The sequence below is a fragment of the Neophocaena asiaeorientalis genome, unplaced genomic scaffold (assembly GCF_003031525.2).
Source record: "Neophocaena asiaeorientalis asiaeorientalis breed wild unplaced genomic scaffold, Neophocaena_asiaeorientalis_V1.1 scaffold78, whole genome shotgun sequence".
Classification (NCBI taxonomy): Eukaryota; Metazoa; Chordata; class Mammalia; order Artiodactyla; family Phocoenidae; genus Neophocaena; species Neophocaena asiaeorientalis.
Window position 1 is genome coordinate 15,638,468 of NW_020175018.1, and position 15,517 is coordinate 15,653,984.

General features: G+C 46.6%; 1 protein-coding gene across 1 annotated transcript in view; it reads right to left on the reverse strand.

The window, feature by feature from the left end:
* The window catches only part of RAPGEF1 (Rap guanine nucleotide exchange factor 1), a 116,697-nt gene that overhangs the window by 46,587 nt on the left and 54,593 nt on the right, over window positions 1-15,517 (reverse strand). Inside the window, exons 5-9 of the mRNA XM_024762754.1 lie at window positions 14,252-14,408; window positions 1,848-1,936; window positions 975-1,127; window positions 412-535; window positions 1-38 (exon numbers count right to left, since the gene is read on the reverse strand). Coding sequence (XP_024618522.1) covers window positions 1-38; window positions 412-535; window positions 975-1,127; window positions 1,848-1,936; window positions 14,252-14,408 — 561 coding nt within the window. The remainder of the gene's footprint in view (window positions 39-411; window positions 536-974; window positions 1,128-1,847; window positions 1,937-14,251; window positions 14,409-15,517) is intronic.

Sequence of the window (15,517 nt, forward strand, 5' to 3'; positions counted from 1 at the left end):
GACAGTCGTCTCTGTGCGTAACAGTCCACGTCAAAATCCTCCCGGCAAAAACGAAAACAAACCAAGTCACTCCTGGGAAATGGTGGCAGAGACCAGGGGAGGGAGCCCGTACGTTTACTCGGAGAAGTAGGCTCAGCAACCCGCTGGTAAGGCCCGTCTTTGCTGTAGGCTGTGAACGCCACTTCTGTGCCTCCTGAGAAAGAGGGCCTGTGCCAGCGCTCAGAGCTCAGTGCGAGGGAGGCCCTGGGGCCCGTCTCGGCCTCCCCACCCCGTGAGGGAACTCCCACCCCAGTGCGGAGAGCTCCTCCTGACCAACGCCAGGGACTGAAGACCACTGGGTTTCTCTCAGCTTCAGGAACCAAATCCCCAGACCTGAAGCCTTCCTCTGCCTTTCTAGATGGAGCTAATTACCTGCCTATTAATTCCAACAGGCAAACTGGAGCCACTGGTGGCTCGACTCATGGGGGCCACGACGGCCACTCGGGTAGGGGATGGAGCCGACTGTCTCTTCTTCGGTGGCAATGCTGGTGGAGGACTGAAACAGAGCAAGGAACCCTATCAAACCAGACACCCCACAAAATGCTTTAAACAGATGCTGGGGTATGGGAGGTGGGTTCTTTCATTATCAGACACTTCACACCTGCTTTTCACACTTTCAACTCCCATCCCATCAGTGCCAAAAAACTAGTATCCAAAGTTCTTGCTTTTCTTTTCGTAACAAATGGTACCAGTTTTTGCTTGGTTAAGGCTAAAAGGCAAGCGGTCGGGAGTTCTCAGGGTGCGGGGCAAGCGAGGGCGCTGGGCCAGGCTCGCGTCCTCTGGAGACGCCCCTCCGGAGGAAGGTCAAACCGCCAAGGTGCCTAAAGAGCAGGTTCTGACCCTAATGGCACCGTCTTCTTTTTGGCTCATCCTACCCATCCATTCATGAAATTAAGACATAAATAGAGGAGGGTGCTAGAAAAACAGAAAATTACCTATTATCAACCACACGAATGCCAGGTAAGGGGGGTTTGGGGGGCGCGACCTCTTCATCCGTGGAATCTGGGAGCCCCTCGGCCGACTGCGACAGGCCGGTCGTCTTGTTTAGAATCTCCATCTCTCGATCTGTCAAGGGGAGCTCAGACTGGCTGGAGAGTTGAAGAGAACTTGGGGTTACAGAAGGCCACAGAGAAAGTCCTGAGAGCGTGAGGATGTGACCAGGGCAGGGAAGTCAAGGGGGGACAGGGACGGAGGTGCCCTGGACACAGAGCTGACACTGTGCCCTGGGCTCCAAGGCAGAGATGGGGTTTCAGGTCTGGTTCGATCACCCACAAACAGCAGAAGCTTGGCCAAGTCCCCCTGCCTCTGCACCTCAGTTTCCTCATCTGTAAGAGGAATCTCTGGACTAGATGATGTTCTAAAATGCTCCAAGTGTAGGTTTTATATTTTTACTAGGGGCTTGTAGTAGAAATTATTGCAAGGCCTTGTAACTGTCCACATTACACCCTCAGTTTCCTTTCTTGATAAAGTTAAATGCTCTCAAGTCAAACCCCTAAAACCCAACCCTTCAAAGTTCTTTCTAATTATGGGAGGAAGCTGGTCAAGAAAAGTATAGGTGGGTTTTGACATCACACACTATCCTTAGAAAAGGTCACGCTGACTATTAACCTGGAGACCAGGCAATTCTTCAGAATGGGTGTGAGCTACACACACTTTAAAGTAATGCAGGCTCTTACCCAGAATTCACTGAGAAGGGAATGTGGGCCTCACAGGGCCTGCCTGATGTGGGCTCCGGACCTGGCTCCCCTTCTTTCTCAAGTGTAGATCAACCGTGACCCCAGATACTGGAGGGTCTGGTCAGCACTCACCCGTCGGGTTTGCAGGCTGGGGAACTGGGTTTCACTGGGCTTGTTGGAGACGGATGCCCCTGCTTCTCGATGGTAAGTCTGACAAGCTCCTACACCCCACACAAGAGAAAAGCAGTGAGACACAAGGAAGGTTCCTCACCGTGAATGTTCCCAACCAGGTGGGTCAGCTGTCTGTCCTCCACTGCCCACAGATTCCTCACTCACCATAAGTGTGCGTATGATTTGACTTAGGTAATCTGCCTGACTTCCCAGAACGTCCCCTACCCTCCAAAAATACCTGCACAGCACATCGAAAGTTTCAAGTGCATAAAGGCACTTCCTTTTGGAAGGGGGAAACGACAAGCCCCACTGTCTCAGAATGACTAAGTTCATCACACAGACCAAACTCCTGGCAGAACAACTGCCAGTCCGTTTGTGGAGGAAGAACTACTACCCTTTAGTTCTCTGAAGCCATTATACAATGTGCAGGACGCTGCTTACTAACAATCAAACCTCTGGTCTCGGGGAAGGTGGTTTCCCAGAGTGAGCTGGCCATGGGTGTGGCAGCAGCTGGTATCCTGAAATGACTGGTGGGAATCTTTGTCGATGGACAGAAAGTTTAGGGCATATTACCCGGCAGAGAAATGACTTTAGAAAATATTTTTTTAAATAGGAAAAAAAAAAAAAAGGTGATTAGGGCCTACTTGGTTTTTTCAACTAGAATGCATCTTCCTCCAATTTGATGAGTTTCGGTGATTGCATACATCATACAAGAATCACTCAAAAATACAGAACGTTCCCACCACCTTCTCCAGTCAATCTGCCCCATCGCAACCACTTTTTCACTTCTGTTTCTTGGATCACTTCTGCCTAGAACTTGAAATAAGTGGAACCATACAGTATGTACTCTTTGGTGTCCATCTTCTTTTTCTGAACAGCTTTAGGCCATAAAATTCAGCCTTTTTTTTTTTTTTTTTTTTTTTCATATTCTTGTGAGGTTTTGTTTTGTTTTGTTTTGTTGCCGTGTGTGGGCCTCTCACTGTTGTGGCCTCTCCCATTGCGGAGCACAGGCTCCGGACGCGCAGGCTCAGCGGCCATGGCTCACGGGCCCAGCCGCTCCGCGGCATGTGGGATCTTCCCGGACCGGGGCACGAACCCGCGTCCCCTGCATCGGCAGGCGGACTCTCAACCACTGCGCCACCAGGGAAGCCCAAAATTCAGCCATTTAAAGTGTGCAATGCAATGGTTTTTAGTCTGTTCACAGTGTTGTGCAACCATCAACACGATCCATTTTAGGACTCATTATTACTTCCAAGACAAACTCTGGACCTTTCCGTGGTCCCTCCTCATGTCTCCCCAGCCCTCCCGGACCCACAACCACTAATCCACTCTCTATCTCTACTCGTCGATCCTCTTTTGCTCAGTGTAAACACCCACGTCTCTGTGTGCCTGAGTAGTGTGTTCCGTGATGTTGCTGAGTTGTATTCCAGTATATGGATAAACCCACTATCTCTTCATTCATTGCCCTGTTGATGCACACCTGGGTAGGACCTACCTGTGTCACATGAGAAGTTCAGGCTTTCAGCATGAACATCTATTTCTAAAGTTACAGAGGAGGCAGCAATGGAAGAAGGTGGGTAATACAGCAGTGTGCCCCCAAATCAGACTGCAAAGCCTCTCCCAACTCAAAACACCCCACACAGGAATCCCGACAAGTGTGGTAAGGCAAAGAGTTACTATGATGGATGGAAGTAATGCTTTGGATAGCTTTTCTAAAAGATGACTTGTCAGTATACATAAAAAGCTTTAAGTATTTGCATACGTTTTATAGTAATTTAGCCCAAGGAAAATGACACGGATGTGTACAAAAATTAAGCCACAAAGAACGTTCACTGCAGCATTCCGTGTAACAGGTAATCAGACGACTCAATATTCCATAATTAAATATTCAATACTAGGTACTGATTACATAAATTAAGATAGACTTAAACAATGGACCATTATATATTACCATTAAAAAAACTCACAAGAGGGCTTCCCTGGTGGCGCAGTGGTCGAGAGTCCGCCTGCCGATGCAGGGGACGCGGGTTCGTGCCCCGGTCCGGGAAGATCCCACATGCCGCGGAGCGGCTGGGCCCGTGAGCCATGGCCGCTGAGCCTGCGCTCCGCAACGGGAGAGGCCACAACAGTGAGAGGCCCACACACGGCAACAAAACAAAACAAAACAAAACCTCACAAGAATATATGATAGCGTGGAAAGACAATACAATGTTAAGTGGAAAAACAGCCCAGACGGTACACTGGTGTATACACAGTATGTTTTGGAAACAAAACCAAACCAAGAACACACGTATAGGAAAAAATACGGCTATGAAACACCCCTTATTTTCTTGTTTTTGCTTCTCTGCTTTTTCTTACTTTGCTACAATGAACATGTATTACTTCTGAAATACGAATTAAAAGAAAAATAAGGCATACTCCATATAATCAGAATCAGTGTCACCCCACTCTAATAGTTTCGATGCCTATTCCTGGAGAAACGTGGAGGGTTGAGATCGCCAAGAATCAAGTACTGGAAGAAGAAAGGAGAAGGTTGGCATTTTCCTGTTTTCACCATCTAGGAGTTAAACATAATCTCGCAAATATTTAAGGAACAGCTAACTAGCTGGTGATTAGAGACAAGGCGGAGAGACAAGAGACGACGTCATCAGGAGAGAGAGCAAGTGGCGTGGAGGCCGGCCCCCCGCACCCCATCGCCTAGAGGCGGGTGGGGAAGGCCGCTCATCCAAGAAGCCCATCACCAGGCCACACAGAAGAGCATTGCGGCATCAGAGGGAGTCGAAGTGCCTTGGAAGCGCCACACTCAAGCTCACTCTCTCTACAAGCAGGGCAAAGGAAAAGGGAGGAGCCTGTACGCTTGCATCTGCTGAGGCAGGACAAAATTCCACTAATTCTTCATTGATTCCTGAGCAATTATAATTAGAATGCCATCTTTCTGGAGAGGCAGCTGTGTGAACTCAACTAAAGAACGATGGCAAAAGAACCACGCGATGACAGGCACACATGTGCAAGTGGGCACCCGAATTCCAAGACAAAGTCAGATCCCAGAACTTAACCTCCTTCACCCCAGGCCCAACAGACCATCACAGGAGGGGGCAGCTTTCCATATTCACCATGACCTTCCAGCCCAAACACAAACACACCAGCCAGAAGGTCTTTCACTCTCAGCCTGGCTTCTCTCTCATAGACAGAAGGGCACCCTTAGAATGTGCACGTACCCGGCGACTGTGCCAAATCCCTCATCTCCTTCAGAGCCGACCGTTTGTAACCTGGCCAGAGCCCAACTCTCCCTACTGAAGCCAGATTTCTGAGAGATGTCAGACTTTCCAATCCTCCTGAGGCACAGGTTAGGAAAGACTGAGAGAGACGGCACATGAGGCTGTGTCCAGAGCCGGCAGCTGTAAACCAGACAACCGCCAGTTCACCGAAGAGCAGTTTTCAAAGCCCGAAAGGTACCCGGAAGAGCACCTTTCTAAATACACAATACTTTATTTCCATGTTCACTCTACTCATATTGAGTGATCACAGAGACACTTCCATCTTCGATGACCTTCATCCAGTCAAAGCACAGCTCGGTGCTCAGGTAAGAAACAGTCCTATCTGTTTTTGTCTCCTCGACCCCTGCCTGGCAGAGGGGACACAGGCTGCACGAGGAGAGGCCCAAGTCCTCCAGGTTCACGTGGAGAGAACACGCACTTTAACTGGAAAGCGCCCCGCCCGCAGCCTGGGCCTGCTGCCCCTGCTCAGGCCGCATCCCGACCTGTCACTGTCTGTCCTCTATCACCACGGGCTCCTGTGCTTATGGCCATGACATGGCCCCTCTACCGGTGAGTGGTCCTAAGACGAGTTCTTCACCAAAGACACTGGGTACAGGCCAGTGGGGAGTTTCCTGTAACTGAAGTGGCATAATGCAGTCACAGGGCTGTCCAGCCCCAGTATGCCCTTTATGATGACAACAAGGGACCTTCCCTGCCCACATCCTAAGTGGGGGTGAGGCAGCGACAGAGCAGAGGAAGTGCCTTCCTTCTCACATGTGCTCAGGGAGACAGAACACTAAAGCAGACGAGGTGCCAGAGTGCACTGGCCTGGCGGTGACTCCTCAAGTCAGCTTCTGGAGGCTCACAGCAGCCTGAAAACAAGGCAGCCAGAGGAGATCTCAAATTCCACCCTGAAAGACGCTGAAGAGACCAGCCCAGAAGCAGTGCCAGGCCCGGATGGCAAGCGGGGAGGGGCATAATTTTAAAACTGGGCACTTGTGTCTTCAAAATAATGAGTTGGGGCCAAACACTACAACTCGAACAACAAAAGTTTTCAGGGTTCACCCCAAAAAAGGCCCTAAACAAGCTTACAGATTATTGAAAGACCTTCTCTTGACATTTGTAACTAAGTAGAACACGTGTGGGTCCAGAAAGGAGATGCTGCTGCTACAACTCCTAGCTGGATAGGATGTCCTTCTACTCCCAACACACTTGAGAATGAAAAAGAAGTCAATGTTCAGTGCAGTTCTTCAGGTTAGCAGATTTACTAGAAAAAATACTTAGTGAACTGCTCAGAAAGTAGGCTGGGGAGGGCTTATCTTAGTTTAAGCCACCCTATTATTTTGAAAAAAACAACAACAAAAGTACCCGTAAACCCTGAGCGTATGAAGCTGAAATTGAAGCATGATGATTTCTCTGACTTATGAAAGTATATCCACAACATGACTACATGGCAATTTCCTACTGCACATAACCTGCTGTCTCTTCCCCCTTTCTTATTCTTCTTTTTTTTTTTTTGCAGTACGTGGGCCTCTCACTGTTGTGGCCTCTCCCGTTGCGGAGCACAGGCTCCGGACGCGCAGGCTCAGCGGCCATGGCTCACGGGCCCAGCCGCTCCGCGGCATGTGGGATCTTCCCGGACCGGGGCACGAACCCGCGTCCCCTGCATCGGCAGGCGGACTCTCAGCCACTGCGCCACCAGGGAGACCCCCCTTTCTTCTTCCCTCTCCTTCTCCTCCTTTGTAAAGCAGTGGAATACTCAGACCACTGCACACAGGAAATACTCAAATACATGCCACATAAGAGGGGCCATGTAGACACACCAAGAAGAACTGTTTCAAATGACTGCAAAATGATGGATAACCTGAAGGTCAAAAATAACTTTGAAACATCTTTAATACTTTCTAATAATCATACTGATGGAGGTGGTTACTGTTATTCTGAGACTGCTGTGTTTGTACTGTGAAAAAACAAAATGAGTCAAAAACAAATGTTGATATTTTTTAAAACAGGGATTTTCAGTGTGGGGGGAAGAAAATTAAGATATAAGCTTGATGAGGTTAAGTAAAAACCAGTATAAACTCAAGATGTATTTTCTCTTAAAGAAACTAAACATGTGATCAATGAGTAGCAATGAGGAACCCTGGAGTGAGGTCTCTAAACATCATTCCCCAATAAAGGGAACCAGAGCTCCTTAAAGGAATGGCTGATTCCAGGTCGGTGGTAAGAAATGTACAAGGTAATTATAACTCAGTAATAAAAAAAAGATAAATAACACAATTTAAAACTAAGCAAAAGACTTGAATAAATATTTCTCTAAATAAGATATACAAATGGCCAATAAGCACATGAAAAGATGCTCACCATCATTAGCCATCAGGGAAACGAATATCAAAAACCACAGTGAGATACTACTTCACACCCACTAGGATGGCTACATCAGAAAAAGCCAGTGATAACGAGTGCTGGTGAGGATGTAGAGAAACTGGAACCCTCACGTGCTGCTGGTAGGGATGTAAAATAGTCCGGTAGCTTGTTACGAGATCACACACAGAGATATTATATGACCCAGCAAGTGCAGTCCTAGGTGTGTAACCAAGAGAAATGAAAACATGCATCCACACAAAAACGTGTACCCGAGTGTTTGCAGCAGCATTACTCAAAATTTGGAAACAACTGAGATGTCCACATGTCCACGAGTAAATAACATGTGGTATATCCATGTAATGGAATATTATTTGGCAATAAAAAGAAATGAAGTACTGATACATGCTAAAACACGGATGAACTTCGAACACATTATGCTAAGTGACAGGAGTCAGTCACAAAAGGACCCACAGTATATGATTCCATTTATATGAAGTATCTAGAAGAGGCAAGTTTAGGGACTTCCCTGGCGGTCCAGTAGTTAAGACTCTACGCTTTTACAGGGGACGTGGGTTTGATCCCTGGTCAGGGAACTGAGATCCCGCATGTTGTGTGACATGGTCAAAAAAAAAAGAAAGGGGCAAAGTTATAGAGCCAGAAAGTTCGATTAGTGGCTGCCTAAGGCTGGGGGAATGGAGAGAAATGGGGGCAGGGTATGGGGAGAGTACAAAGGGTATGGGGTTACTTTCTGAGGCAATGAAAATGTTCTGAAGTTGACTGTGGTGATGGCTGCACAGCTCTGTGAATGTACTAAAAATCACTAAATCGTTTTAAACTGGGTGAACTGTATGGTATGGGCGTTATATCTCAATAAAGCTATTACCACATACACACACAAGTGAGTACAAGATGAACCGGGAACACCTTTTCATATCCCAAAGTGAGAAAACGATCAAAGACTTCTGGGGCCACGTCAAAATGAACTCAGGAAACAATCCGAAGAAGCTGTCACTGTTCAAAGATGGGACTTGAGCATCAATAAGGATAATAACTGCAATGGACTGGACATATAAACTATGTTTATTTACATCCCTGAGTTCAGAATGCTATATTAAAAAACTCAATCCAGGGCTTCCCTGGTGGTTCAGTGGTTAAGAATCTGCCTGCCAATGCAGGGGACACGGGTTCGAGCTCTGGTCCGGGAAGATCCCACATGCCACAGAGCAGCTAAGCCCGTGCGCCACAACTACTGAAGCCTGCGTGCCTAGAGCCCGTGCTCTGCAACAAGAGAAGCCACCGCAATGAGAAGCCCGCGCACCGCAAGGAAGAGTAGCCCCCGCTCGACGCAGCTAGAGAGAGCCAGTGCACAGCAACGAAGACCCAACACAGCCAAAAATAAATAAATACAAATAAATAAATTAAAAAAAAACCCCAAACCTCAATCCAATGGTCATGTTAGATGATACTAGGAAACACTCATTTTGATAACTGGTAAATGAAGGAAGGAATTAAGCACTGATCCTGCCTTTCCCCCTGAGAATTATAACACAGGATAACCTTGATTGACAAGGGGAGGTCTCTTTTAGTGTATTCCAGCTAAGGAATGAGGAAGGGATGGCAGAAAGAATTATAATGTCATCATTTTACAACTCCAAGGAATTAACCCATCTAGGCAATAACCATCAACGGCTATTAACATCAAAAAAGGAAAGATGCCTCTAGATGGAAGTGCACGGCAGCACCTAGGAAACATTCTTCTAGATACAAAAACATGAACCTGATTCAGCCTAGTTTTGCAGGAAACTCAAGGGACAGAGGAACATGTTAAATAACACTGCATAGATGTAATCAGCAAAACCAGAGTGTGGGAGACTTCTCAGAGAAACAATCCTTCCCTAAAAAAAAACAAGTTGCAAGGAGAAAAATACAGAGAAGGGAGAACTTTAGACAAATATTCATGAGTTATAGTGTTTGGACTTTATCTGGATCTGAAATTGAAAACCAAACTGTTTGAAAACAGCAAACTATACCCAGAAGGCCAAATCCAGCCCAGGGCTTGCTTCTGTAAGGCCCTCAAGGTAAGAATGCTTTGCTTAAAAAAATTAAATTAAAACAAACAAAGAATATGCAACAGACCAATATGCAGTTGAGACTATGTGTAGCTCCAGAAGCCTAAAATATTTACTACCTGGCCCTTTACAGAAAAAGTTTGCCTTATCCTAGAGATATGCACTAAGGTATTTACAGGTGAATGGGCATGATGCCTGGAACTCGCTTCCAAATAATCCAGGGGAGTAGGAAGAGGTCTGGAAGAAACAAGATTGGCCAACTGTGGAAGTTCTGTGATGGGGCTACATTACACTGTTCTCTTTTTTGCAAATGTCTGAAATTCATCATAAATGAGAATGAATTTTTTTTTTTTGCGGTACGTGGGCCTCTCACTGTTGTGGCCTCTCCCGTTGCGGAGTACAGGCTCCAGACACGCAGGCCCAGCTGCCATGGCTCACGGGCCCAGCCGCTCCGCAGCATGTGGGATCCCCCCGGACAGGGGCACGAACCCGTGTCCCCTGCATCAGCAGGCGGACTCTCAACCACTGCGCCACCAGGGAAGCCCATAAATAAGAATTTTAAAATAGGCTGATCAAGGAATAAAAGAGGTGGCTCATCTGAAATGTCAGTGTGGTAGAGATAGCTAGTTGCCCCACAGTATCTGCTCTTCCTTATTAACAGAATTTTACTTGGGCATATGACCAAGTTCTGGCCAATAAAATGTTGAGTGAAAGTTCTGTGAGGCCTTTGAGGAAGCACCCCTAAATGGAGAAGCCACAACTTCCTACTCTCTTTTCTTCCTGGCTAGGTGGAATGGAGTCATAATTTATGGAGACTGTAACAGCCATTTTGGACCATGAGGTGGAATCCATGCGTGAAGATGGTGGGAAAGCAGGATAGGAGACCACATCCCTGGCCATTTTGTGAAAATGCCACGCTAGCCTTGGACTGTCTGCCTATCTGTAGGCTTCTTATACGTGAAGGAGAAATAAAGTTCTATCTTTTGAAGCCAGTATTATTCTGGATTTTCTTGCAGTCAAGTCTAACCCTAACTGATACAGTCAGGAAAATATTTCTTTCAAAATATTCCTGCTATTCAAGGTGAATCTGGTATACAAGCCCAATTTTTGGGTGGTGATGGTTAAATGACAGAACTGCAAGTATTCCAAAGTTTCCCCCCAGGTCAGTGTTTTTTTTTTCTTCCAATTAAAAAACGTGTGTGTGTGTGTGTGTGCGCGCGTGCGTGTGTGTGTTGTGGGGGAAGAGACTTGAGGCCTGAGAAGGGAGATCCAAGAAGGTCTGCAGAGATGGTAAAGCAGAGTCCAGAGAGATGGGTTAAGAAGCTGTACATCTGAGATAAGAAGAAAAGCTGAAAAGGTGAGATTAGGAAGAGTTGCGGTCTTGGTTTTGAAAGGACAAACTCGTGTATCTGTTTGACCTTGAGAAGCTCAGTCCTCCAACAGCCAAGACCTAGGCTGGAGGTGGTTCCTACAGCAAAGGGAAAGTGAGGGCCTTTGAATTCCTTCCAGACGGTCATGACCATCTGAGTCTCAGGCTCCCATTGGTAAAGCACCTGCCTGGGTCAGACTAGATAGTAAGAGAGGTCCATCCTTCGACCTGAGTTAAGTTGCCCAAGGTTACAGAGCTAACAAGTGGCATTTACATGGGGGTTTAAATGATAGATGGTACTGCACATTCAGGGACAAAAACAAAGTAATCCTGCTTTACAACACTTTTACAACCCTCAAAAGCAAAATTCCATTTAACAAGTGAATGAGTAACTTGGAAGATGGTGAGTCAGTTTACAGGAACATGCCAACACTTTCCCTCCAAGTGGGATGATGACACCCTCATGGATGTAGCTCACCTCTGCACAGTCCTGTCCCTCCCAGCCCACCGAAGCTCCCTCACACCATGAGGACAGGAGCTTATAAGGTGTCCTAAGCCTGACGGGGACAGTGAGAGCGGCTGGAGGCCAGCTGGTCTGGAGGGGAGACACACTGAATCCCTTGGGCCGAACCATGAATCTTCCTCCTTGTGGGTGGCAGCTGAGGGTGATGGTGAGAACACAGGGTCTGGGGTCCAGCAGGCCTGGGTGTGAATCATGCCCCTGCCACTGACGACTGACTACTGGTCTGCCTGAGACTGTTTCCACATCTGTGAAGCAGGGGATCACACCCACCTTGGAGGTCGTTATAAGCATTAAGTGGGTAATACACGTTAGCTATGATTACAGTTGAGACCTTAACAGCAAACGCCGACATTACAGTGTCTAAATCGTCCCTGTGGCCTTGACTGACTCCAACTATGAAAAACTCCTAGCGACACAGGCCAGCTCCTGCTCATCCTTTAGGCTTTAGCCTGCCTGTCTCTCCCTGGGGCAGTGTCTCTGATCACCCTGAAATTGAAGGTCCCCCCTACACCCAAGTAAGACCACACGCCATTCTTCCTTTATAGCACCAGTCCTGGTTATAATTATACAATTACAAGTTTTTGATTGCTGTCCTTTTCCGCCTTTAGATTCTAAGCTCCATCAGGTCAGGGACGGTGCCAGTTTTGTTTATCACTATATTCCCAATTCTATCACGCTGCCCCGCACACAGGAGTTTCTCAATAAACGCTTCTTGAATAAATGAAACAAAATTTAACGTACAGAGCTCCTCACCTAGAGAATCTTTGTTCTGGTTACAGTATTTTAAAAACAATTCCGGAAAAGTTCAGACGCTGACAGGTTCATAATCAATAGGTGTCTCTCGCTTTCTCTCTCCCTCCCCCTCTCTTATCCTGGTCAATTTGAAAAATCTGAGAAACTTTTCTTTTAGACAATTTTTCAGCTGATACAGTGGCACATTAATGATTCCATAAAGGAAGTGCACTCGGGAATGTCACAAAGCTTCACGCTTAACTCCCTCTCTTCTATTTTGGATGTTCTGACTTGTTTCGAAACATCTAATTATAATCAATTTGGTAGAAGGAAGCCTTAACAATGTCACCTGAAAAACAACACTTGTCAATAACAGCATTTCCAGAAGTCTGGACAGGAAGAGCAAGGTGAGGCGAGCCCGAAGCGCACACCCCCCGATGGTGAAGTGGGACCCAGGTCACGTCTCACTTGCCCTGCTGACCTCAGAGAGCGGCCGGGAGGCTGGAATGGGAGAATGTGTGACTGGGCGCCAGGTCTGGAAAGCAACGTCAGGTCCCACACAGCAGCCACCCTGGGCTACATCCTTAAGTCTCACCAGCCAAAACCGATCGTGCAGGACCTAGTGACCTAGTAACCGTGGGGAGTGAAGAGAACGGGGAACTGTCAGAGGACACGCTGTGATGCCGCCCAGTCAAGCCTCCCTCTACGTGAGCTCCATAAAGCCCCAGCAGACACAGCAGCCCTGTTCACACAGTATTGGACGTGGGGAGCCGCCCAGACCGCATCAGCCAACGCGGTTCATTCCGGAGGAGTGTGTAATGTCCAGCAATGCTTTCTTAGACTCCCATCTGTAATTTTTACCCGTTGGGGGTCCTTATTCTACTCTCCAGAGCTTCTGGGGAATGTCAATCCAAGGAGGCAGCGTTCAGGAGTCTAATGGCATGGTTGAGTGGGGAAGGAATTGTTTGGACCTAGGGTAAGTACCTTGGCCACAGTTTTGTACTGGAGGGTCTAGAAAGGAAGAGAACACAGTTTTTCAAGCCAAGAGACCTGTTTGCAAAGCATACATCTAGCACCACATAATTAATAATAAACAGCAGCTAAGATCTGAGTGTTTAGTATGCCCAGCATCGTTCTAAAAGCTTTATATGTATTAACTAATTTAATCCTTCCTACAACCCCATGACACAGGGTACCACAACTGCATGTATTTTGTAGATGAGTTAACTAAGGTACGGAGCACTTGAGTAAATTGCTCAAGTTCACAGACTAGTAAGTGGTGAACCTGGGATTCCAATCTAGCTGGGCTCTACTCTAGTCTAGCCCGCTTTCCACTACATTATCCGGCCTCCCATTCCCACCGCTCACAGCCCCGTCCCAACCCACAGGATCTCACTGTTTCACGCTCTACATCCTGCCCTGCTCCTCATCCACTGGGACTTATTTTCTCAATTAAGGTTTGTCCCTTGGACCTCAATTCCAGAACCTCCAAGGACTTCACTTCCCACCGTAACGATGATTCATAATTTCCTATTATGCCATTTCTGACTTCCCTGGGTAGTAAATTCACAGACCACATCATGGATTTCAAGTACAGTTAGTTTCATTTCTTACTCACGTCAATCCTGCTTTTCTACTAAGAATCCCAGAAGTTCTTGGAACATGAAAAGGTAGCAGTTGACATGCTGGGAGTTTTGCTAAAGGTCAGTGCAAAAGCAATTTCCACTGGACTTCATCTAGCTGGCGAGCGTGCACAGCCAGAGCTGTAGTATAAAGACTACCTGTAGATTTAACACAAGGCCCAGTAAAGGCTGACTGCTTCTGGAAGCTTTTCTAACTATCAGGACGAGTAGTCCAAAGGTTATATTCCTGTAAGAGTCACCTGTGCCACGGAGAAACAGCTGTGGGACAGGGCAGCACCCAACAGCAGAAACACTGAAGACACGCACTCTAATGCACAAAGTTCAGGCACAAGCTCTCATGTGACAAACGCCCAGCAGGGAGGGTGCTCCGAGCCCTGGTGAGGACCGCCTGGAACCTGCACGCACCTTCACTCCGTCCAGCACGGCTTTGATGACCCCCTTCACAGCTGTCACCATCTCTTTATCTTCCGAGTTCACACCTTCTAGCATCACTTGGTCAGACCAACGAATGAGGTTGGCGAGACTTTGGTACACTCGGCTATAGCAGGAGGAGAGGGCTGAGCTAGAGGTAGAAGAAGATTTTTAAAAGAATATTAAAAATCTAAAGCATGACCATCACTTTACGTCATCTGTTTAGCAGAGAACTAGTTTCTCAGTGACTAGGGTTTCTCAATCCTTCTTTCTGTAAGATCTGCACCTCCTTTTAATAAACTTTTCCTCCCTGAATCTATTTCCTCACATCCCATCCTTTTAATAAGCTTTTCCTCCCTGAATCTATTTCCTCACATCCCATGAAGATTTTGTGGAGCTTTATCTTCCAGTCTGCTATAAAATTTTTTTCATTTCTCATATATAATGTATAAAAATTCCACCATGATAGTTAATATGCATTTTCAAACTTCACATCCTCCACGAGATTCTGATAACATCTCTCAAGGAGTGCCTCGTCTTCCTCTCCTTCTAGTAGGTCAGACTGTTGTACACTTCTTGCTCTGAATTAGATAAAAATTCATGTTATATTGTGTCACAAGGAGTCAACAGGTTTGTGGAACTTTAGCAGGCAGGATCCTTTAGAGGAACAGCCTTTATTTCTATTAAAATTTTTTTTTTGGATCTTAGTTCCCTGACCAGGGGTCGAATCTGCACCCCCTGCCATGGAAGCGCAGAGCCTTAACCACTGGACTGCCAGGGAAGTCCCAAGGAACAGTCTTTAAACATCAGCTCAAAGAGATCTGAAATTTACTAGAATTCCTTCTAACATGGGCTCAGCTTCACCATCCCCTGCAATAAACCATGGCTGAGATGTCAGAGGAATGCACTAATGAGGAGTATTTTAAGGAGGACAAGTCAGAGGCGAGGTGACCTGTGGTGACGGTAGGTGGGGGGAGGAGGTACCAACTTCAATGTGACACCAACAACTCAAAACAGAAGCCCTGAGCACATCTGGAGGCCCCGACGACTGTAGAGTGGAGGCCAAAATGAAGAAGTTTTATATCTTCCACATATTTTTAAACAACTAAAGATACTTTTCCCTAGGATTTATGGAAAGGATTATTTTGCCATTTTAAATATTATGTATTACAACAGAGGTAGAGCAAAAATGCAGAAAATATGTGGGATGCTACCTCCTCCACTAAAAAAAAAAAAAAAAAAAAAAAAAAAAAAAAAGGC